Genomic DNA, 23,524 nt, shown 5'->3' with positions numbered 1-23,524 from the left:
AAGCTAAATTGATCTGCAGTGAGTGGAAGAAAATCCTCCATTTTGAGAGGTGATAATATGCAAAAAAAAATCTTTTCGCCTCAAAGCAAAAAAAAAAAAAATCCACGTTTGCGTTGTAAAGATTACACGATTATTTTAGTGCGTATTGAAAGTGAAACCCTTTTAATAAAAAAAGAGGTCAAACACGGTTTTGGATTTGGGAGAACTGAAGCCAAAACCATCTAATTTCTTCTGATTAAAGTTGTTCAATGAGGAGAAAACACGACAGAGAACAATAAGAAACGGCACAGACTTTGTAGTCAGATGGAAAAAAGGGGAACCAAGTGCACCACATCCAGCTCAATCTCACAGAATATTCTCACATTCCCACATCTACACTTTCCCCTTTTCATGCTGCGTCATATTTAAACATCTCGGGGCCTTTGGAGAAAATAAAGATGGCGATGAGAAAGACGTCCAAAGCACAAAAACGGCTGCTGTTTATGAAAATTTACAACTTTGCCATGGAAGTTTACGACTCGCCAGGCGCGGGGATTGGTCGCTGGCGGTCATGTGGACAGCAGCAATGGGAACTTATTTCCCATGAGGTTATATTGCAGCTGCTGTTTTCCACCGCTCATTCACTTAACAGTAGTAACACAACCTATTTCTTGGCTCTTTGTATACGCAACACGCGGCGTTGTTGTGAGAAGCTGGGCCGCTGTTCGTGCGTAATTTTCCCCAACAACAACAACCAAAAAAAAAAAAGTGCGCGATGGAGGAGCCCTCCGCGCCGATGCCCTCGCCTGTGCGCGCCATGTTAATGTGGCTGCACTTGTGTTGCTATATGTGCGTGAAAATGAGGAATCATCATCACACTCCTGGATGGTGGGATTACTTGCAGGAGATCACTTGAGCAAAGTGGGGGGGAATTTTGAGGGGAAAGGACTGAGAGGAGGCGAGAGGAGCTTGTTGCGGAGTGGCACCCACACAGGGAATGATGGATTATCAACAAAGGTAAGGGCACCATGTTTCTGATATGCCGGCGATTAACTCCTCGGCACAAGTGCGCTGCCGCGGCTCTGTTGTGGCCGAACTGTCACTGTAGGCCTGGTGTTTACGTTACTGGAAATGGGGCAGATCAGTCTTTAAGAAATGGCGATTATCTCTTATTTTTTCTCGCCTTTACAACCAGTTGCTGAGCAGTTTAACCCGTGAGGTGCTGCGGCGCCTCTCCAAGAGCGCGAACACACCTCGATTTAGCGCAAAAAATGTGTGAGAATAATCCAAAATGTTGCACGTTTGAGGCCTGGAAGAGAGTATTGATGCTATATAATCAGGAGGTTTCGGCTGGAGGCCAGACAGGCTCGGCTTTAATGATGATGATGATGATGATGATGGTGGTCGTGGTGGTCATACAGGCCCTGTGCAGCCCCGTGAGAGGTGTTTTTCTTCAAAATCAGCTACATCGATCCATCTTTTACTCTTCTGGTCGACTGTATTCAATTGAAAGTTATTTTATATTATTTTATTTCCTCATTGTATTCAGTAAGACGTCTCAGGAGTCTTGTGGTTTTGATATTGCGCGGCGATTTCTCCCCATCGCTTCGTTTTCTTTCAAATCTTTTACAATTTTGCTCAAATATTTGCTCCGCTTGCAGCTTATTTTTGATTTTACAAAAGCTAAAGAGTCAATAATCACCCAGACGAACGTTTTGATGCATTTCCGGCGCCCCTGCAGCGTTTTTCTGCGTCTTCTTTGATGCTGCAGTTTTGTAACACCGTCATGTGATCGTGTGAAAACGCGGATCGTCTTTCTGTCAGAAGCATCAGTGAGTCTGGTTGTTTGTCCCAGATGTGCAGCAGCTGTCAGGCTGCAGGGCCTGGTTGAGAAGCTAATGACTGAAACCAAAGATTAAGATTTTTTTATGTGAACTTTATAATCAAATGTTTTTTTTAAACGGATTTTATCCAAATAATGAGCGGTGTGGATCTGACGCAAACGCAAAGACGAAAAACAGCATTTTTTTTTTTTTTTCTTGAGCTACTATCCAACAAATATCTATTTTTCTGCCCAATTTATTTAAAACGAAAGATTCACATTATTTTTTTAACAGTTCGGCGCTTTATTTCGTTATTTTTACTCATTTTTTATTAAATAGAGGGACTTTTTTCAATGACGAAAGCTATTTTAAAAGGCAGAAATTGTCTATATGAAATTATAAAGATCATAAATATAAATTAAAACAGTGAATTTAACAATCACATCTTTTTTGCACGAAAATTCTGTAAAATCTTCGTATTTTCTATAAATTAAAGGCTAAATTCGGGCGTTATTAATAATGCTAAGCAACTAATACTCATTAACTGATAGAAAATGAACAACATGTTAATAATAGCAACGTTGACGAGCGTCATATTAATATAAACTACCGATAATAACGCTAATCGTTTCTAAACACAGTTGTTGGTTGGTGATTAAATCATGATTCAGGCAAATACTGAGCTTATGTCAGACTTTTATACTTACACAGTTTTTTTAACGTGGAATCAGTTTCCACTTGATCTCCTTGGTTGATGAAGGTGATGATGATGGTGATGATGGTGATGATGACCTGTGTGGAGGCGCGTGTCCTCCCTCCTGCTCTCCGCGCGTCTTCGTGGACTTCACAGTTGAATCAGAAATCGGGACGAGCCTTTAAAGAGTGAAAATATCAACATTAGTGGCGCAATTTTCTGCATCGATTTGGATCCATTCACACTCTTAAACAGGATGTCTGGCAGCTGACATGAGAGATCGGTGTTTTATTTGTGTGTTTATTAATTAGAGGTGATTTTTTTTTAAACAAGATTGGAGTGAAGGTTTGAGGAGGAGGAGGGGAGAGAGAGGAGGAGGGTATGTGTTGTGCGTAAAAGGAATAATGCGCAAAAGTGTTTGCATGCGATGTTTTTTTGCATTGTGTGTGTGAGAGAGACAGAGAGGAGGAGGGAGGAGGCAGAGTTTGTGCATGTGCTTGTTTAGATTTCCTGTATTTGCAAGTTCTTTTATAGACACTTGTCCTACATGTATGTGCTTTTTTTTAGTGTATATGCATTCGAGTCGCAGCATCCGTGTGCGTGAGCGTGCGTAAAGCCCGACAGGCTCGAGCGCTTCATTTCGATTCACCGGGGACCCCTGCGCGCAACAAGAGCCCCCCATGGGTGCAATAGTGCAAGCGCAGACGGCGGTGATTGGCCAGAGGTTGATCAGATGGTACACTTCCCCTCTGTATTCAGTGGCACCTCACAACCCCCCCTTTCAGCAAAAACCAAATCTCGGATAAAGTAATGGCAAAACCACTTGGACTATAAAAGACAACAAATCATATTCCTCCGGAGTATATACACCCCGTTGTCCACCCAATGAGTTCCTATTTTGTTAACTCAACTTTTCCCGTGTCTCTACCGGGAGGACAGGACTCTCTCCTGGGTCAGATACCGTTATATTCCTCGGGATACACCGACCCGTTAAGACACTACTCCAACGCGGCCACATATGGAGCCGCCAACATGCAGGAGAAGGTTTACCCAGCCTCCTACTACCAGCAGACGGGCGCAGCGGCCATCTACGGCCGGGCCGGCGGCGCAGCGCCCTGCGACTACAACCCGGTCGGGACTTTCTACAAGGACGCGGAGGGCTCGTGCGCTTTCTCGAGCCGCGACGACCAGCCGCTGTTTGTCACTCAGGAGCACCAGCAGCGCAAAGCGGAGTGCCCGGAGCAGACTGTCAGCATGGGCAGCAGCATCGACGACAAGTCGTCCACTCTTATCTACCCGTGGATGCAGAGGATGAACGCCTGCTCCGCCGGTGAGTACGAAAAAAGTGCACGTTTGACTCTGTTGTTGTCACGCAGCCTGGAGGTAAAACAGTGCTGCTTCTGCGTGATGAAGTGAGCCTCACCTCAGAGTTACCTGTCAGCGGCGCACAGCTCCACACTCACACTGATATTTTTCGGATAATCAGAACAGAAAGTTTGAGATTATCGTGATTGCGCACGGAGCTTCGTGCGCCTTCAGGGCTTTTGCTGCCACATCATCATCACATACATACATACATGCATACATACACGGCCGCACGCGCACACGCACGCACGCACATACACATACGGCCTTCATCAGCCGAGCTCCAACTTAAAGCTCACATGGCGTCTTCAGAATGGGCCTTTTTTTAAATATCGCAAACACTTTTAGAAGCGATTAAACGCCCAAAATATAAACACAAAAAGCTTAAATTCATTATAAATGAAGTTTTACAGGCTCTCTTCATCATGTACATCCGTACTGTAACGTTATAGAACAATACACTGATGTCACATAGGAGAAAACACAGCATGAGGTCACTTTTACGCACCACGCATAGGCTACAACCTATTGTAGCTGCTTTTTATGACATCATTTTTGAGATTTTTCAAAATAAAATATATGTTATGATCGTCATGACATCACTGTGAGGCGTTTCGTGTGCACAGTAAAGAAAATTGAGTGATTTTAAAGAATGTATTTAAAAGAATATGAATATAGGCTGTTTATTCTCTTTGTGAGACATTTGCGCAGCTATAGGACGAGGCTGTTATAGGGGAAAATTAAAAAAAATAAGCACAATCAAGTAAAGTTAATTCTGATATCACGATTTAATACTTTATACACAACAGAATTTTATATTTTTATACTATTAAACTGTAAGTTTGACTTTAAATACAATAAAATCTGAAAGAAATCACTTTAATGTATTTTCTCCAGACAGATTTTTGTCTCTGCTGCACAATCTCACAAAAGTATTTAATTATTAATTGCTGAATTCATTATTTTTCCCCCCCTCCAGGTCCATTTGGCAACAGTGGCCGCAGGGGCCGACAGACCTACACCCGCTACCAGACCCTGGAGCTGGAGAAGGAGTTCCACTTTAACCGCTACCTGACCAGGAGGCGCCGGATAGAGATCTCCCATGCGCTGTGTCTGACCGAGAGACAGATCAAAATCTGGTTTCAGAACCGCAGGATGAAGTGGAAAAAGGAGAACAAACTCCTGAACCCCTCAAAGACAGCCGAGGAGGAGGAAGAGGCGGAGAAGAAGAGCTAAAGAATAAAAAAAAGGGACACAAAGAAAGAAAGAAAGAAAGGCATGTGTGTGTTTGTGTGCACACTCCTAAAAATAAAAATGATGTATTATTTCTTTGTAGATAAAAAGTGCTGCAAATCACATGTTAGAGACGTGTAGAGTGATAGTTTATTTCAGTATCTGCACGGTGATAATGTCCGCATTAGGTTAAAATCAGGTCCTCCTCTGTTTGTCCTTGTGCTTGTGCGTTTATTTAGGGGACTATGCAAAAATCCGCCAAAATGTAAATACATCTTTAGTGTTTTTTCCTTTTAGTTTTGGGACACTGTTGTTACCTCATGATCGTAGGCCTACTGAGTCTGATTCTGTTCCTGTTTTTTTGTTTTTTTGTTTTGTTTTGTCCTCATGATGACATTAAAAGAGGCTTCGTCCTGTCCATCCTGTGCTGTAGTTGCTCTATGATAGTCGTGTTGTTTACAGCTGTGCCATCGTCGACTCTCCCATTTGTACAGATGAGAAAATGTTACATGTTATTTATTGTTGTTCACCATGTGTTCAATGCACATCTGGATATCGTGTGCAATATTTTTGTTTAGGAAATTGTACATAGAAAAATAAAGGCTTTTTGATGTATATTGGAAACTCTTGTGGCGTCTTTCATCCTCAAGAAAATTATTATTAGTAATATTATTATATTCATCACGTTATTATGAGGTCTGTGCTGCTTCTGAGGGCACGATAAGCCTATAAATTCGCGTACATGCGCAGCAAAGATTAAAATATTTTCCAGTTTGACACTCTGAGCGTTAAACTGCCTGATAAGTCTCTGTTATGTGTTACCTGAGCCTTTTGTGGCCTGTTTTATCAGCGCGTTACATAAATGATGGATGACTCCGAGGCCTGACAGCGCGTCCCGGCGGAGCGATACCGCCGCTGTCCGGAAGATGGCGCTCTCTGCCCGCACCGGCTCTCGGGGCGCAGCGGGGAGGCACCATTGACTGGAGCCTAACGACCATTATTTCGTCATCATTTGTAACCATGGAGCATGAATTACCTCTTGAAGTCATCAGTGAGGATTTACGACTGGTCAACAAAGGCACGTGATTCCCGAACGCTCTCCCATATTTGGCCGCATACCTGGCAAAGTACAGTAGGGCTTCATTGCTTATAATTCATGATTGCATCCATAAATCGTGCAAGCACACAGGATTATAGCGACAAAGATCTACAAATCGAGGCTTTAAAAATCCAAGCAAATGAGCTCTTACTTTGTAAACTCGTTCTCAGGGCGCTATCCAAATGGCTCCGACTATCAGTTACTAAATTATGGGACTAACGGCGCTGTGAGCGGTTCCTTCAGAGACCCTGGCACCATGCACTCCGGGTCTTTCGGCTACAACTACAATGGCATGGACCTAACCGTGAACCGCACCAACACCGGCAGCCACTTCGGGGCCGTGAGGGAGGATGCCCGGGGATTCGCGCCGGACGCCCGCTACAGACAGACGCCCAACTGCTCGCTCTCGTCTCCAGAGCCGGTGCCGCCGTCGTGCGCCACGGCCAGCCGCGAGCCGCTGGAACTAAAAAGCCCCTCTCCTCCCTCTGACCGGAGCGCGACCTCCGTCGCCAACAACCTCAACAAAAGCAACAGCGCTCATTTCACGGAGATAGAGGACGCCACCGTCGCCTCTGAGACCGAGGAGGGCGCGCACAGCAGCGGCGGCTCCAGCACGGCACCGCGGGCGCAGCAGCAGCAACAGCAGCAGCAGCAGCAGCAGCACCAGGACCCCAACGCCACCTCCTCTACTCCCACATCAAATGATTGCCAAACGCCACAAATATTCCCCTGGATGCGGAAACTGCACATAAGCCATGGTATATTTACTAATAATATTTAGCTTTTGAAGGATGTCACGCTGCCGGTGTGTCCATAAATCTGTCAGGTGTTGCATGAGTGAGCAGCTTGGTGTGGATGATTGAAAAAAGGCTGTGTTTGTAAAGTCTTTATGGGCTTGTTTGGGTTGAGGTTAACTGCCGTTGGAGCCTGGGAGAGGATGGGGCTGTGAGATGTGGATTCGGGGGCGTTTGGAGACACTGAGAAAGGCAATAATACGCGTTGTTGTGTGTCGTGTTTGGTTTGCATGTTTCCACCTCTGCATCATTTCATAAAAGTCTAGCAGTCAAACCCTCCTCCACCTCCTCTTGTTGCTCTTGTTGTTGTTGCTCTCCAGTTGCTAATTGTGTGAACATCTTCTGTAAAATTGTAGATATGACTGGACCTGACGGGAAAAGGGCCCGAACCGCGTACACCCGCTACCAGACGCTAGAGCTGGAGAAAGAGTTTCACTTCAATAGGTACCTAACCAGACGGCGGAGGATAGAGATAGCCCACGCCCTGTGTCTTTCCGAAAGACAGATCAAAATCTGGTTTCAGAACCGCAGGATGAAGTGGAAGAAGGACAATAAACTGAAAAGCATGAGTCTTGTGACAGGAGGCAGCGCCTTCCACAACTGAATAACTTTTTTTTTTTTCTGTGTGTGTGTGTGTGGGGAGGGGAGAGTTACAAAAAAAATAATAAGAATAATAGTTAAAAAAGAACAAAAAAGAAATCCATGAGTACTGTAAAGCAAAGCGCAGCACCTTCCAGCATGCTATTGTGATTAGAAGAAGAAGTATCCTGTGGTCTTAAAAGAAAAAAATGCCATTTTTAGTTGACTGTTGTTGTACTATGATAGCTTAGATGTCCTAAAGATGTAAATATTACTGGGGGTATTATTGTCCATGCTTTTTGCTCTCTCTCTCTCTCAATCTCTGTCTCTCTTTATCTCTCTTTATCTTGAAGGTGTTTCAACTTGAGCTCTTTATTGTGACGGTCTAACAGGAGTAAAAAACAAACAAAAAAAATTCATTGTACAGTTATACACACACAAAAAAAAAAGAAAGAAAGAAAAAAAAAAAAGAAGAAGAAGAAGTTTCCAAACCATATGCTGCTCTTCATTGAATGTAATGTATTCCGGGGCCATCCGAAGCGCTTTAGTGTCAGTTTTACTGCTATTTTTGATCTTGTGGCCAGATCCATAAACTTTCATAAACAAGCCAATGTGTAGCTCTAGGATATTTTGTGCATCTATGATTATTATTATTATTATTATGATTATTATTATTATGTTTAGGACTAATTATGAGCAATGCAAATGTATTCAACCTGTCAATGTGATAAATTTTTAGTGCAAAGGGTTATTCTGTGGATAGGCAGTGATGTAAGCTTTTCTCGCCAATTAAGCTTTTTGTATTTGTAAGTGAACTCATAGCGCTTGGAAAATAAAAAAAAAAGTTTCTCTCAATCTCAATCGCTTTTGTCTCGACTGTGAATTAAATAGGAAAAAAATAAATAAAATAAATAAAAATAAAACCTCAGGTCGTGTTCAGGGTTTTTGTCGCTCGCTTAATGATTAACCTGCAAGAATTACAAACAGAGAAAACAGAACTTTTTTTCAAACTTACCTCCTCCCGCAGCGCGAGGCGCGTGTGTGCCAAAATGTGTTGCTGATAAAATCCCACAAAAAAAAAATAATGAAAATAAATAAAATAAAGAGTGGCTTTGGCTTACAGGTATATAGGCAAGGCTGAAGTTGGTAAAAATCCCCCCTTGCCAAAGATTGTATAGGCCTATATTACTTACAGACTGTGAAAAGTCACGTGAGGTCCATAAAGTTGGTTTTATGGTTTTGGGGAGTAGACAATGTACTATATAATTCACAACCTTGAATGAAAGTGACGGCTTAACTGCATGGATGGGACTGGAAAGGCTGGACTGGGGATGGAAGTGATGTCCAGTCATATTTAGTGACTCTCGTGCTGGAGAAACTTGAGGAAACTGGTTCCTTAAAAATATTTTTTTTTCAGGTTTAGATGTTATTCTTAAATAAGCAAGTTTTTAAATGGAGTTCTGAATTGCAAGTTTTTCCAAAAAAAGAAAAATGTTATTTACACTTCTACAGTGTGAGTCAGATTTCTTCCACGTTCTCACGCGCAGAAGTTCACTTCATATTTCACACTTTTCATGTTTTGCAAAAAAGAAAATGTCAGAACTTCTGGGGTTAAGAAAACACTCCACAGGCCTGTTTTTCTCAAGCAATTGCGAATTTCATTAGAATTTCGCCTATTTAAAAGAATCTAACACATAACTTCTTTTATTCTGCAAATAAAAAAGGTTTTAGAGGATAAAATCTCTAGAGGACAATCAGCTTTATTATTCGGCCTCATGGAGCTGACGTGAACCGAACTTGGGCGAGCTCCCGGAGTGATTTATTCCGATCTTGTCAAGTCACCGAGCGGCCAAAGGTGAAGTCTCGGACACAACCCTGAGCTGGACACAAGCTTCACTGCTTTAACATAAAGACAGCCTGTGCGGGGCTGTGCGGGGACTGTGCGCATTGTCTTCCGGGCCACTAATAAAACATAATGATATCATCTCCAGGAAAACTAAAAAGGCTTTATGAGGGATATTTTCAAACTTCTTCTCAAACTCATTTCAGGTGGTGAAAAAAAAAAAAAAAAAAAGTTAAAATCAGTAGTGGTGGGCTATATGTGGTCCCAGACATTTTCCACATATTCATAACTATTAAGTGGCAATTTAACCAGCGTAATGAGTATTGCATATTGATAGGGGTAATCTGTACCCGGATCTCATGCATTATTCATGGCGGCGGGGATCATCGCTGGGTCAGTAGACGACATAGACTGCAGCCGCAGATGCGTCAGGAGGAAGCTGCCACAGTTTGCACTGTCACGATGGAGACTCATATGTGAAAACAAGACGAGTCTTAAGAGAAATAAACGCTTTTATTTAAAATATATACTTAAAATCATATATGTGCTGCAGTTTTGATTGAATCACTGCAAACACGGTGCGTAAAATCCCCAAAAAATCAGCTTCTTTTTGTCTAATCTGCTTTGAAACATGATCAGTTTGATGGTTAGAAAAATGCTTATAGAAAGTTCTGCAAGATATATAATAAATAATAAGGTTAAAGGACACCGTGACGCATAAAAACACTATTTTTAACCGCCTGGTCTCAGAATAACATCCCTATTTCCTGAATTTAAACGCTTTCAGTTAGATCATAAATTGCCAAATGAGATCTGAAATTAACTGTTTATAAGAAAACTGTACATATTTCACAATTACATAAGCAAAATGAGCCCAACTTCATGTCAGTAAGCGCTTTAAAATCCACCTCTAACGCTGACTTTAACGCATTCTCGTTCGTTTAATCATCATGATGAAAAACACGAAGCAAGTGTCACCTTGAATGTTTTTTTCTTCTTCTTTGGGAGGCCAGTTTTTGGTGTCATGGATGCTCAACATCTGGCAGAGAGAGAAAGAGAAAGTGTGTGTGTGTGTGTGTGTGTGTGTGTGTGTGTGTGATGATGATGTAATGCAGCTGTTCCGCCAGCAGAGGGCGCCTCAGACCGGCCGGCAGGATGATGGATGAGTCTTTTTTTCTCGTCCCTGCTCGGACTCTTATCATCGGGGGCATGTAGGTTACTGAGCGGCACACAGAGGATGAAGAGTCACTCCGAGCCTGTTTATTAGTTATCTGTGCAGGCTTGAGTGGGGGGAATGAACCTTTAATCCCCGAGACTTTGATCTGAGGGTGGATCTCTCTTTAATGAGCGTTGGTTCACTGTTGAGGCTGCTCCTTCTGGAGAGCAGATGAGTTTATTTTGCAAGTACTGCACTTAAGTACTTGAGAATTATTTATATAACTTTTTGATGCACTTCATTGCACTCATTTACTACATCTCAGAGGCAAACAAACTTTCTTTCCCCATCTGACAGCTCTTACTGTTACTTTCAATAGATTGTAAGTTCTTGCATAAGAAACAGGACATACCTGAGCATGTACAGCGAATATAAACTATTTAACCAGTGGGTTTAAATCTTTTTGATGTGTCCTCATGTTTCAGGTGTTTATGAGTTGTTAGCAGTTCCATCAGGGAAACAGTTCCTCTCCAAAAGTCTCATATTATTTCTTTTAAACAAATGTTTGAGCTCAAATTTATTTAGCCTTTATCTAACCAGGTTAGTCTCATTGAGATCACATATCTCTGACCTGGCCAAGAATAGCAGCAACACAAAGTTACAAGAGACACACAGACAGCTTGGACCTTTAACACAAAAAACAAAGATTAGAGAAATCTCCCAAACTATGAATACAATCTTGTGCAGCAGAACTTTTTTTTTCCTTCTCTTCTCAATCATTAATCATCTCACGACGCCTCAGATTTATCTGGTGACCCTCTGGAGGGGTTTGACCCCGATGTTGGGAACCACTGGACTGAACTGGCTGACTGTAAAGTAGTTCAAACTGGCTCCACCTCACAGCCACGACAGCGAAATACTGCTTGATGCATCCATATTGAAAATCTAAAACACCACTCACAGAAGTTGAGCGGTTTTACTTTTGATACTCGGGTACCATTACATTGTGTTATTGGTACTTTCACTGAAGCAAAAGTTCTGAGTACTTCCTCCATCATTGTGAGCCTGAAGAGCCTGAAACTTGAGTTATAATATGGCCAACACATGAGAAAAGCTAATTTCACTGTACATGTTCATATCTGCAGCCTAGAGACACAAATAGTTACATCACTGCTACAAGTGCTCATAGTGTGACTTTTATATCAACTGTGAGAGAAAAGCAGAAGATTGCCATGAAGCCTTAAAATAGTTGTAGTTGTCTTTCAAACCTATGTAGGAATATAAAAGCCTCTATAACATGTCATCTAATCACTCTGGTCATGTGTATTTTTGGTTCCCTGGAAGGTTTTAAACAGATTTTTTAGGGTGTAGAATAATATATAGTTTGTACAGTTGTATATTGAAATAACAACAAAATCCCACAGCACCATTTGGGAATATATATAAATTGTAGTGTTTTTGGAACTATGCTTTCAACTGATGACTTTATTAACGGCTAATAAATCAATAAACTAATGTTTCTAGATCCATCGTTACATGAATAATAACATTAACGTTGGCAGGTTACAGTGCACATGTGACTGTATTTATCCACTATTAATGGATATTTAAATCATAAGTATTAAATCACTTTATAAATGGATAATTAACATTTATACAGTGGAACAAACCCTTTATTATTGATTTATTTAGATTTTGTGGATTAAACCCCTTTAATAATTATTTATTAACATTTTTACCTGAAGTTTTGATGTATTTAACTTTATTAAAAACTTATTGACAGTTAGACTTGCTAGATTAAATCCAGCCTGGTCTCATGAAATGGCAGATGAACCCTTTATCAATGATTTATTAACATTTACAGCTGCTGATGTGATGGATTAACCCCTTTATTAATAAGCGTAAGCATTTACAACAACACACGTGATTATTCAAACACTTTGTTTCCATTTATGAATGCAAAAGTGATGTATTAAATCACTTTAATAATGGATTATTAACATTTATAACTACATATTTGGTTGCATAAACCCCTTTATTCATGACTTATTAGCATTTATATCTGCATACATAATGTATTAAATCATTTTAATGACTTATAACGATTTATAACTACACATGTGATGTATCAGACCTCTTTATTATTGACTTAGCAATATTCATTACTTCAGATTTTGTGAATTTAACCCCTTTATTGATGATTTATTGACATTTTTGTAAAGACACTTTTGTAAAGGGGAAGGGACAGACACCACCACAACCTGGCAACCCAGTCTTTGCGCGTATTCACGCTTATAACGGCCCTCAATGATTTATTAACCATTATTTAACACTTAAATAAAGGGTGCCATGTTAGACAGAGGTGCTGTTTAGAGACAAGATGATGTCTGACAAGGTAAAGGCTCTAGATTAATTTAGTCTGTTGCTTTTCACATTTGGACGTTATTAATAATCAATGAGGCTGCAGCTTCTGCCCTCGTGCACGCGCAGGCTGATGACCTGTCATCTATATATACCCTGTAGATCCGAATTTGTGTAAATACAGCAGCAGCCACAAATTCGCGTCTTGGGGAGTATGTAGGTGATGACACTTCACCTCGAGGGGGAGAAAACAGTCAACGTGTAAAAACCAGGAAAATATGAATGAGGTTCTGTGTGTATGTCTGTGCAATGCACATTTAGTGACTTAATCATTGATTATATGATTTTAATGCAAATGATATGAACCCCTGTATACATGTAATGTTTTCTGTGCTTGTTATCAAGTGTGGGAAAAATGTTGTTTTTGTAAGGGAGGCTCTGTTTGGAGTCTTTACGCACAGAGCCGCAGGCCTCCGCCAGACTTAATACGTCGCTTTGAGTGTTTTTCTCTCTTTCCCCTTCCAGCCGCACATTGTTGGAGAATATGACATCTGTGAAAGTTGCAGGACAGGCCCCTCAATGTGGGCCATTGTTCGGCACATCATTTATCTTCTTTTCACCGCGCTGCCTGTAGTCGAGGAGGAGTTTTAGTTAGCAGGGAAATGTGAGGAGGAGGACCTCAGCTATGAACTGCTCCAACAGACTCCCAACAGACTGGACCGAGAATCTGTCCCGGTGAGGAGATGAGACCCAAAAGAAAAACGTAAGTTTATACCAAAGATGTGTGTTTTTTAGTGTGTTGAGAAGAGGAGAGCAGAGGCGGAGTCAGAGCGTGAGGCTGGGGTTGATTTGACGTAATAATCAGGGAGAAGGCGGTTAATAAATGGGTATAACACACTGTAATGTGGTTATAAGCTGACATAAGTACAGTTTTAAGTGTTTATTAAAATTATTATCATTAGCAACAATTATAACCTCTCATATTAAGATATTTTTTTCATACCATTACAAGTGTGTTTTATAGGCCTTTATTCTAATTATCTGTTTACAGCAGCCTCCACTGATGCCTTCCTACAGGAGGAGTTATAGTTGTTGACAAGTACATTAACAAACAATTATGATAACAACATCATAGTGAGTTGTAAACCATATATTAATGTGTATACGTCATTTTTTTATGTGGCAAATTAATTAATTTGTCTGAAAATAATGAATTGTGCCACATTTTTGTGCACACAGACGATGTTTTTCCATTTGATCTGCGCTTGAATTATGTTTATTTAAGGATTTATTCCTTGATTTATGTTGCCTACGTTGTGCTGTGCGAAATGGACTCGCTGCTACTGTTGATTCAACTGTCTTTGAATTAATTCAGAGCCATAAATCCCCTCCTGCTGGACACGTGGTTCCTGCAGCTAATTGACAAGAGGGGCTGCAGAGCGCTGCGTCTGTCAGCAGGCCTGCAGACTGAATGGAGGAGGTGGAGGTGGAGGAGGTGGAGGAGGGTGTGTGTGTGTGTGTGTGCACATGTCCATCACAGATCAGACAGGCAGAGTAAAGAGTGTGGAGCTCGCCATGGTGATGAAGATGGGATGTAAAGTGCAGCTCTGGGATGTTGTCATATCTGAATGATAGTCAGCCTACTACAGGCCACAGGGATCAAATCTGAATTTATATTTATACTGTATGTCTTCATTCAGCACTCTGACTTATCACGTCGGTCCATCTGCATGCCCCCCTCCATCTTCCTCCATCCTCCTCCTCCTCTGGTGGCTCATATATCACAGGAGGATTTAGACTTTTTGAAGACAGCGCACTTATTGCTGATTTTCTTTGTATTTATATGCCACTTTTTATGGCACCATGTAGGCCGTATCACAGATTTATGGTGTGTGTATGTTAGCAGTTTATTAGGTACAGTACACCTTTACTCACTGATATGCAGTAATTGGGGAGGACAAAATATTAGAAACACTTCTCAGGTTAAGGCAAAACGTTTAGGACGATTATTTTCAATATCGATTAATCGTTTAATCGATAAAAGGTCAAAAACAGTGACAAATGCGTCAACACAGCCCAAACTGATGCCTTCAAATAGCTTCTTTTTCCCAACCAACAGTCCAAAACCCCAAACACGCTTCATTTATTATCATTAATAACAAAGAAAAGCCGCAAATCCTCACATTTAAGAAGCTGGAACCAACAAACGTTTGACTTTTAGCTTTTTAGCCGATGAATTTTCTTTTTATGGACAAGTCAATCATTCGCTCTAAATTGGAAAAGAAAAAAAAAAGGTCCATTTACTCCATTTACTCCATGATAACTAGAAACAACATTTGCTAATAAAACCCATGAGATGTGGATGAACGCTCCTGACATGTTCAGATAAGTGGACTAGGGCTGTCACAATATAACATTTTCATTACCTGAGTAAAAGGCACAAATACCACTTGGTTACCACTCGGAAAAAAATCCTGTTTTAGCTTAAAATACCTGTTTTGCTCACCACAAATAAAGCGACAGATGGCCTGACTATTCAATGGCGTTCAAAGAATGACGTCCCTCGTCAAAAATATCCAGTGGTTTCACGCTTACAAATGTTGAACTGTGGTCACTAGCTCGGCAGCCTGTCAGTGTGTAAGCTTACGACTTGTACAGATCTGAACATATCTGTGCTTGAGCTAACGTTTTATACTGGGCTGACATTATTGTGATGTCGACCTGCACTATGAGTGTCTCGCTTTCATCTGTCATCTCCTGCGACATGTTTTGTGCGGCAGTAGGAGCCATACACTGCAGTAGCTAGCTGGCTACTGCATCTTTTTTCTCCGTTTTATGGTGGGTGGCAACAGTTGATTTAGACAGAAGAACTAGATATCGAATCCAATGAGAATAGCTCGCCTATAGCGCGTCCCAAGGATGTTATAATTATACCTGGACACAACCATGGAGGTGAAGTCCCATTAATTTCTATGAAAACTGCTCAGTGGTGCATGAAGCCAAATGACTCGCCTGTTTTCCACATAGCTTCCACATTGTAGGCCCATAGAGCGTTCCCACTGGAGACTTCTGGCGACTGAGGCGGCTAACGTCCAGTTTCTGGGGGCCTGGCGCGTACACCCAAAAATATTTCAAGCTTTCAGGTTTACTTCCTGGTTATGTGACCGACTGAATATGCGCAGTAGTGTTTCTCCCGCTCGGCCAACAGAGAGCTGAACTCGCACCCCTTCCAGTTTGCCACATGGGACCTTATTTCAGAAAATCTTTGTATGGTAGTGAATGGAGAGAGTGAAGTCATTCTTTGATCCTGTTTGAATTGTGTCATGAATCACACATACGATGTTTGTCAATTTAAAAGAACATTTTCCAAGCCAAGAAAGTTGCAGTTTGTCATAAAACTTACACAGCCAACAGTTGCATTAGTGACGGTGTCTCGTTGAACGCAATTGAGCAAGACAATGATACGATACGATACAATACGATACGATACGATGCGATACGATGCGATACGATGCGATACGATATACATTTCGATATACTTTATTGTCCCCATGGGAAAATTTGTCTTGGACTCAAATGCTGCACACCTGACGCAGGTTTACTGAGCGGCTTCACACAAAACTAAACAATATTTTACCAACCTTACAACAAACTGTGACCTTTTTAACGTGCAATATTAGCTTTTACATCAACAAACATCATATGTGTATTTCATGGGATCAAAAAATGAACCACCATACATAGTTTTTCTGAATATAAGTCCCACAATAAGCCATTTTGCCTACCGACAATGTAAGAACCTGGAATGATTTAGGAGACGCAGGATTATTTACACGATATTATCATATGCTAGACCTCTTATGAATCTATGATACGGGCTTATCAATATTTAGTCTTATTAGCCTTCTTCTTTAGGTTATGGGGTGATAAATAATTTTCAGGGCTGTTGGACTGCATTAGCTTTAGCCAACTAATAACCTGGCAAATGTATGCAAACATGAAGACATTTCACAACTTTGTCTTTAAGCTTAAACTGCTGCAGCCATGAAATAAGAGGCTGATATAACTTTAGTTTTTGGACATACAGTAAGGCCAGATGTGGTCACTGTGTATTCTCATTATCTTCGGCTGGCACGCACGGCTCAGAGATCAAAGGTGGCCATTTGCATTAATTAACGCTGCTCGGTTAAAAACGAGCCCTCGGAGCCAATCAAAGCGATCGAGCACAACGCGAAGAGGAGAGATCAAAGTGCCGCCAATCGATCCCGTGCAGCAGCCTGATTGGTCAGCGTGTAAACCAAAACCAACTTCTACATGGAGACTTTTTAATGGACGCTCCCTCTGCTGCTGACCACTGTCTGTCTGTGTGTCTGTCTCCTCCTTTAGTGCTTTAAAATGACTCCCCCGGATCACTCATTTAAATTAGAACAAACCTAAAAAAAAAAAAAAAAAATCTCATTACATAAACAAGACGTAATGCACTCGGTATGTGAGTGTGTAAGAAAACACACAGGCTAAATTACTGATAGCTTTCTTTGCAGGAGTAATTTATGGCGTCTCTGGCATCGCTCCTAAATGGGATGTTTGAATTTATTATTACAGCGCTGGACAAGTTCCCAGGAGTGTATGAACAGAGATGTAGCTGTCTGTGTGTTCATGGACACGGGAAGTAGAAGTAATGCTCTAAAAGGCTTTATAAAAACCTTTAATTGATTGACCACGTCATATAAATACTTCCTTTGATCGTGAAGCCTAATGTTACTTGACAATTCTCTGGTTAATCTGCTAAGTGTACAGGCAGATCCGTGTAACATATGCTCCTCTACACTATGAGATCATGTCTATATTCATGTCCAACATTTGCCGAATTTACAAGAGAGACTTAATAATTAAGAATTTATTGTAGAAATCGTTCAACAAAGTGAATAAACTTTCTCGCGAATCAACAACACACAAAATTGAGAGATTTCATAAGGGAGTCTGGGGAAGTCCTCTCCCTATTCATCTTCTTGCTGTTGTCGACTGCAGTTGAGGCTGCTTTGACAGATAGTATGTTGATTTTCACGTATGCTGTCGTATGTTTTCAAATTGTTACACATTTTTGTAACATTTCTTCTTATAACATTTGCCGAATTTAGAAGAAGGACCGTATGATTAAGAACTTATCATATAAAGCACTATACAAAATGTATAAGGTCTCTCCCGAATCAACAACACACAAAATTGAATGATTTCATAAGGGAGTCTGGGGAAGTCCTCTCCCTCTTCCTGTCCTTGCTGTTGTCGACCGCAGTTGAAGCTGTTTTGACCTGCAGTATGTTGATTCTCACATATCCTGTCTTCTGTTTTCAAATTGTAACACATTTTTTTTGTTACATTTGCCGAATTTACAAGAAGGACCAAATAATTACGAATTTATCATAGAAATCGTTACACAACGTTTATAAGGAATCTCCCGAATCAATAAGAAACAAAATTGAGAGATTTTATAAGGGAGTCTGCGGAAGTCCTGTCCCTCTTCATCTCGATGCTGTTGTCGACTGCAGTTGAGGCTGCTTTGACCTGTAGTATGTTGATTCTCACATATGCTGTCTTCTGTTTTCAAATTGTTACACATTTTTTTGTAACATATGCCGAATTTACAAGAAGGACCAAATAATTACGAATCTATCGTAGAAAGTGTTATACAAAGTTTATAAAGTTCCCTGCGACTCAAGAACACACAAAATTTTGAGATTTTATAAGGGAGTCTGGGGAATTCCTCTCCCTCCTCATCGCCTTGCCATTGTCGACCGCAGTTGAAGCTGCTTTGACTTATAGTACGTTGATTTTCACATATGCTGTGTTGTGTTACACATTTTTGTTAATAACTATTAGCTATAAGTAACCTTGGCCATTCAAATTATAGTTCACACACTGCGCATTAAGTGTGATGTCTGGAGCTGAAAACGCAGACTGAACGTTTCAAAAATAAAGCTGCCTTTTGGCTCATTTTAATCCATGCCAGTGGCGATGGGAGGCGAACATTTTCTTTATCTAAATCCACTTAAAACGGGGCTCCCTGCCAAAAATATTTCAGCTTTTTTCCCTCCCTGGCCTCCCTCTTGATCCACCTTCTCCTACTTCGCTAATTACCACATAGACGTAGTAGGTAGTCAATTTGCCATAGAGACGCGTAAAAAAGCTTATCTTTTATCGCAGGGGCTATTACCATATATGAAACCGAGCTTGCATGATCAGCAGCTTCTTTTGCCACACACTCAGCCACACACACACACACACACACACAGCCACACACACACACACACACACACACACACACACACACACTCTCACAGAGGCTGACATTGTGTGCAGAAATGCTATGCAGGGCGGTGTGAGCTGCAGAAACACTGTCCACTCTGCTTCACCCCACCGGCATGCAAAGGAGCCACCATCACCACCACCACCACCACCACCAACAACAACAACAACAACAACACCATCATCACATGCGAGAGCCGCTGTTTTTCTCTGCAGGGATTATTCTAATCTTCTCCTAAAAAAAAAAAGAAAAAAAAAAAGGTGAGAGGGGATTATTTGTTGGCGTGCGGATTGTTTGAGAGAGGGGAGTGAGTGTGAAGGTAAGGCAGCCCGGGTGTTGTGCCGCGGACTGGGTTATGTGTCTTTATGATTTACGAGCCTGACTCCAGCCGCGGTTCAACCAGAGTTCATAAAGCTGCATGCCTCCAGACTTATTCTCTCTCTCTCCCTTTCTCTCTCTCTGCGTCTCTGTTTTACTCCTTAAAAAACTCGCTGCTTTATAATCCTGTTCTGTTTAATTTCAGATGAATTCAATTTAATTAAGATTCTGGTTTTCTTCCTCTCTCTCTCTCTCTCTCGCTTTTTTTTTTTTTAAATCGCGTTTTCGTTTCAGTTCAGGGCCATAAAACAGCCGCAGCGCACAATAGAGTCCTGTATTAATTTTCTGTTTCGTGATGGATGAGTTTTTTAGCAGATTGTGATGTAACATTTATTCATTTTTCTGCTTGAAAATGTTCCGGACGGGACTATTCATTAACCGAATAACAGGCTGCCATTTATTAACAGTCACAGGCCTAATGCAATTCAAGGAAAACAAGAATTAAAACGACGTGTTTTTGTTTTATATTTATATCAAACGCATTTTATTAAAATTTGGTCGATTTATGTTTGGATTTCTGTGTGTAGACTAATTAGTATTATTGTCTGCTTTTTGTCCTTGTGCCATTATTGTGAGTGTTTCTTTAATCCTTTTAAAGACAGACAAAAACATAAATAATAACCTCGTTTTAAATCATTATATTTTCTTTATTTGAGCTGTTTTACAACATAATAAAGAAAGAAAATGAGCCTGCTGTGGGGCACAATAACTGTTAGAGGAAAAATAATTACATTTAACCACAGATTTGACAAGACTGCCCTCGAGTTTGTGTTTTAATTTCCACCAAACTCTCAATTTTCCGTCGCCTCTCTCGCCAGGAGAGGCTTTGCTATTCATGTCAGCACACTATTGAGTTGATAAGATGGATCATGTGGTCTCCTCCCTGATTCTGTCTCCGTCTTTCTTTCTTTTTTCCTGGATCCACTCAGGCCAGAAGCCCAGGGCTCTCTGGAAACCTGCCATGTGACATTTGGCTGCCAGCGCTCCGTCAGAAGGTCAAAGGGGGCCCCGGTGCACATTTCATGGAAATGCAGAAAAGCAGCGACTTCTTCGGGGACCCTTTGGATGATGTCAGGGGGTTTGGCTGTGCGCACCACGCAGCCGCGCACCAACAATTGGCGCAAGTGGAGACGTTTGCGCGCACGTTTCCTCGGAGGTCAAAACAGCAGAGCCCCAAGTTTCCTATGAGCAAAAAGATTTTCCCCTGGATGAAAGAGTCCAGACACTCAGAGCAGAAACACGGCAGGACAATCGCAGGTCTGTACGACACAAAGGACAAATGAGGCCTTTTCATTTATGCTCCCTTTAACACAGTTAATGAGGGAGATTAGCTCATATTCTGCTCATTTCCAGGGTTCAAAAGGTCAGGAAGTTTTTAATGAAGCTGGGCGGATAAACACACTTTGGCTCAGTTTTTAGCCTCACAACACTTTTAGGATTTAATTAAAAAGATATAAACAATTTTCACAATGCTTCAAACAAAAACTAAAATAAAAAACAATTCACAGATATAAAGTTAAAAGGGCACAGAAAGGCAAATTTACACAGAAAAACAAGTTTGTAAAATGACTTTTTAGTAGAGTTTAATGCATTTTATAAGGGCCTGATAATAATTTGTATTATTAAGTCAAATCAAGACTAATTAAAAAAAATATATAACCCAAAACTACAAGTTAGTCTCAGAGGTCTTTACAGTTTGTTCACATTTTAACCTTTTAATCTTGATTTAGAAAAAGAAAAACTCCAAATATCTTTTACCAACATGACTTAAACCTTTTAAACCCTGTTCGATGTTACGACTGATCCATCATTGCAGCTGCAGGTTGTGAGGACACACATCGTCCACAAAAACAAAGAAAATATATATTTTTTTATTCTGAACAAGATTCCAATATTTTTAAGAAGTATGAATACACCATCTTGAATTTTCCATTAAATGTATTGTAGCATCATGTGGCTGCAATGATGAGTTGGAAGAAGCATACACATAATCAAAATGTCATCTGAACATCATTTTTTCTAACTGTAAAGCTAAAATGAGATCAAACAGATCACCATTTTTGAAAAACTGTGCAAGATGCACAACATAAAACTATCGACTCCTGGTCACCACTTTTGAAAATATCTCAGACCAGAGTCCTCCACCAAATCTCTGTAACACCACAACCTCCGACTAACTCGTAAACAACCTTGTGTCATCTTGTTTCTGTTTTTTCATCCCTTTCTGTCTTCATTGTCTCGGTTCTCTATTCAGGTTAGCCTGCTCGCCTTAATGACCTCTTATACGGTCAATGGAGGAAATTATCTCTGCCTGTATTTTCTCCTTTTCAGGTTCAAAAGGTCACAAAGCTACAGGCAGACAATGTTAAACCATGGCTTAGGTTTTAGGCTCTATTCCATTTTTAGGATGTCATTTAAAGAAATAAATAATAACAGTTATTTTTATGTTATAGCACTTTTCAAAACAAAGTGACAAAATAAAGTTTCTTTTTAATTTGACCTTTATTTACACGGGTTAGGCTGGCTGAGCATATGTGCTCTTTTCACAGCAACACTATCACAATTTGTGTGATATAATCCAAATTACACGAATCAGAATCAGCTTTATTGGCCAAGTATGTCCACATATAAGGAATTTGGCTCTGGTTTACACTGCTGACAGTGTACTACTCAAAAACAGACATTCAGCTACAAACATGGAAAACAAACTCTGGATAAATAAATTGAAGGTTAGTAAAGAGTAAAGAATGGTAAAGGGGACAGAAGCATGTGCAAAGCAAGTGTCTGCATTCATGTCAGCTGTTCTAGTAGTAGTGCAAAGAAATAAAGAATAAATATTGGATAAATATGTGTACATGGGGTGGGTGAGCTTGTTTACAGACACATTATGAGCAGAATCAATTAATAAAAAGAAAATAACGATACAGACTCAGGCAGAGAAAAGGACGCAAAACAAAGAGAAAAGTAAAGAAACTTTCCATTTTAATATCAACCTGTTCCACCTTCATTTCTCCTGTTTGTCTCCACAGACTGCACCGTCAACGAGAAGTGTCCAAGCGCGCCCCTGGCCTCCAAGAGGACGCGCACCGCGTACACGAGCGCGCAACTGGTGGAGCTGGAGAAGGAGTTCCACTTCAGCCGCTACCTGTGCAGGCCGCGGCGGGTGGAGATGGCCAGCCTGCTCAACCTCCAGGAGAGGCAGATCAAGATCTGGTTCCAGAACCGGAGGATGAAGCAGAAGAAGGACGAGAGAGTGCAGGGCCTCACCACCACCACCTCCACCACCACCACCTCCTCCTCCTCACCCCCGTCCTCCCCCTCCGCCCCCGGCAGCCCCACTCTGTCGAGCCTGGGTTATGTCCATCTGGGCGGGGATTACCAGCCGGCCTCTCCTCCGCTCAAGTCCCAACAGCAGCCGAGCCAGCCGGCGTACCCGGCACAGTACTCCAAATATCCAACTGCAGGCTTCACGCACGGGCCGCAGTTTAACGTGCAGTACGACACGCACAGCACGTCGCACACAACAGACCCAAACGTGGATATTAACGGGTTTTATTTCCCACAGAGCTGCACTCAGGACAGAATCATGCAAGCTCCAAAACTGACTCATCTGTAGCAGACAAAAGACTGAAAACTGTCCCTTTAATTCATAGAAGACTCCAGCGATCTGTCTCGATGCATGCGTTTTTATTATTTATTCACTGGACTGCAGAATCTAAATACTAGTCTCAAGTCTTATTTATTTGTATTTATACACATTTATTTATCTTATCTTGTGTATTTCATATTTATCGTTTGAACTTTTAGGCTTCCTCTAATCACCTCCTCAGAGACATTAGCTGTAAACCCTGTGAAACTTAAATTAAAATGTTGTTACTTCGGCTCATAAATAAACGCAATTTGTTGAGATCTCCCC

General features: G+C 41.0%; 3 protein-coding genes across 3 annotated transcripts; all 3 read left to right on the top strand.

Moving 5' to 3' along the window:
• Window positions 1–662: 662 nt before the first annotated feature.
• Window positions 663–23,515, top strand: LOC311251037 (homeobox protein Hox-D3-like). Its single transcript, XM_084343308.1, has 3 exons — window positions 663–996; window positions 20,538–20,865; window positions 22,638–23,515. Exons 1-3 carry the CDS (start codon window positions 865–867, stop codon window positions 23,222–23,224), a joined length of 1,047 nt encoding a protein of 348 aa, XP_084199434.1. The 5' UTR covers window positions 663–864; the 3' UTR covers window positions 23,225–23,515.
• hoxb6b (homeobox B6b) lies at window positions 3,206–5,709 on the top strand. The gene is made up of 2 exons (XM_084341990.1): window positions 3,206–3,826; window positions 4,841–5,709. The coding sequence occupies exons 1-2, from the start codon at window positions 3,382–3,384 to the stop codon at window positions 5,095–5,097; spliced, it is 702 nt and encodes a 233-aa protein (XP_084198116.1). The 5' UTR covers window positions 3,206–3,381; the 3' UTR covers window positions 5,098–5,709.
• hoxb5b (homeobox B5b) lies at window positions 6,228–8,427 on the top strand. Its single transcript, XM_084343309.1, has 2 exons — window positions 6,228–6,951; window positions 7,344–8,427. The coding sequence occupies exons 1-2, from the start codon at window positions 6,333–6,335 to the stop codon at window positions 7,589–7,591; spliced, it is 867 nt and encodes a 288-aa protein (XP_084199435.1). The 5' UTR covers window positions 6,228–6,332; the 3' UTR covers window positions 7,592–8,427.
• Window positions 23,516–23,524: the final 9 nt, after the last annotated feature.

This window comes from Pagrus pagrus (assembly GCF_965226575.1).
Source record: "Pagrus pagrus genome assembly, chromosome: 21".
In the NCBI taxonomy this organism is placed as follows: Eukaryota; Metazoa; Chordata; class Actinopteri; order Spariformes; family Sparidae; genus Pagrus; species Pagrus pagrus.
This window is presented reverse-complemented; position numbering and strand designations above follow the sequence as displayed.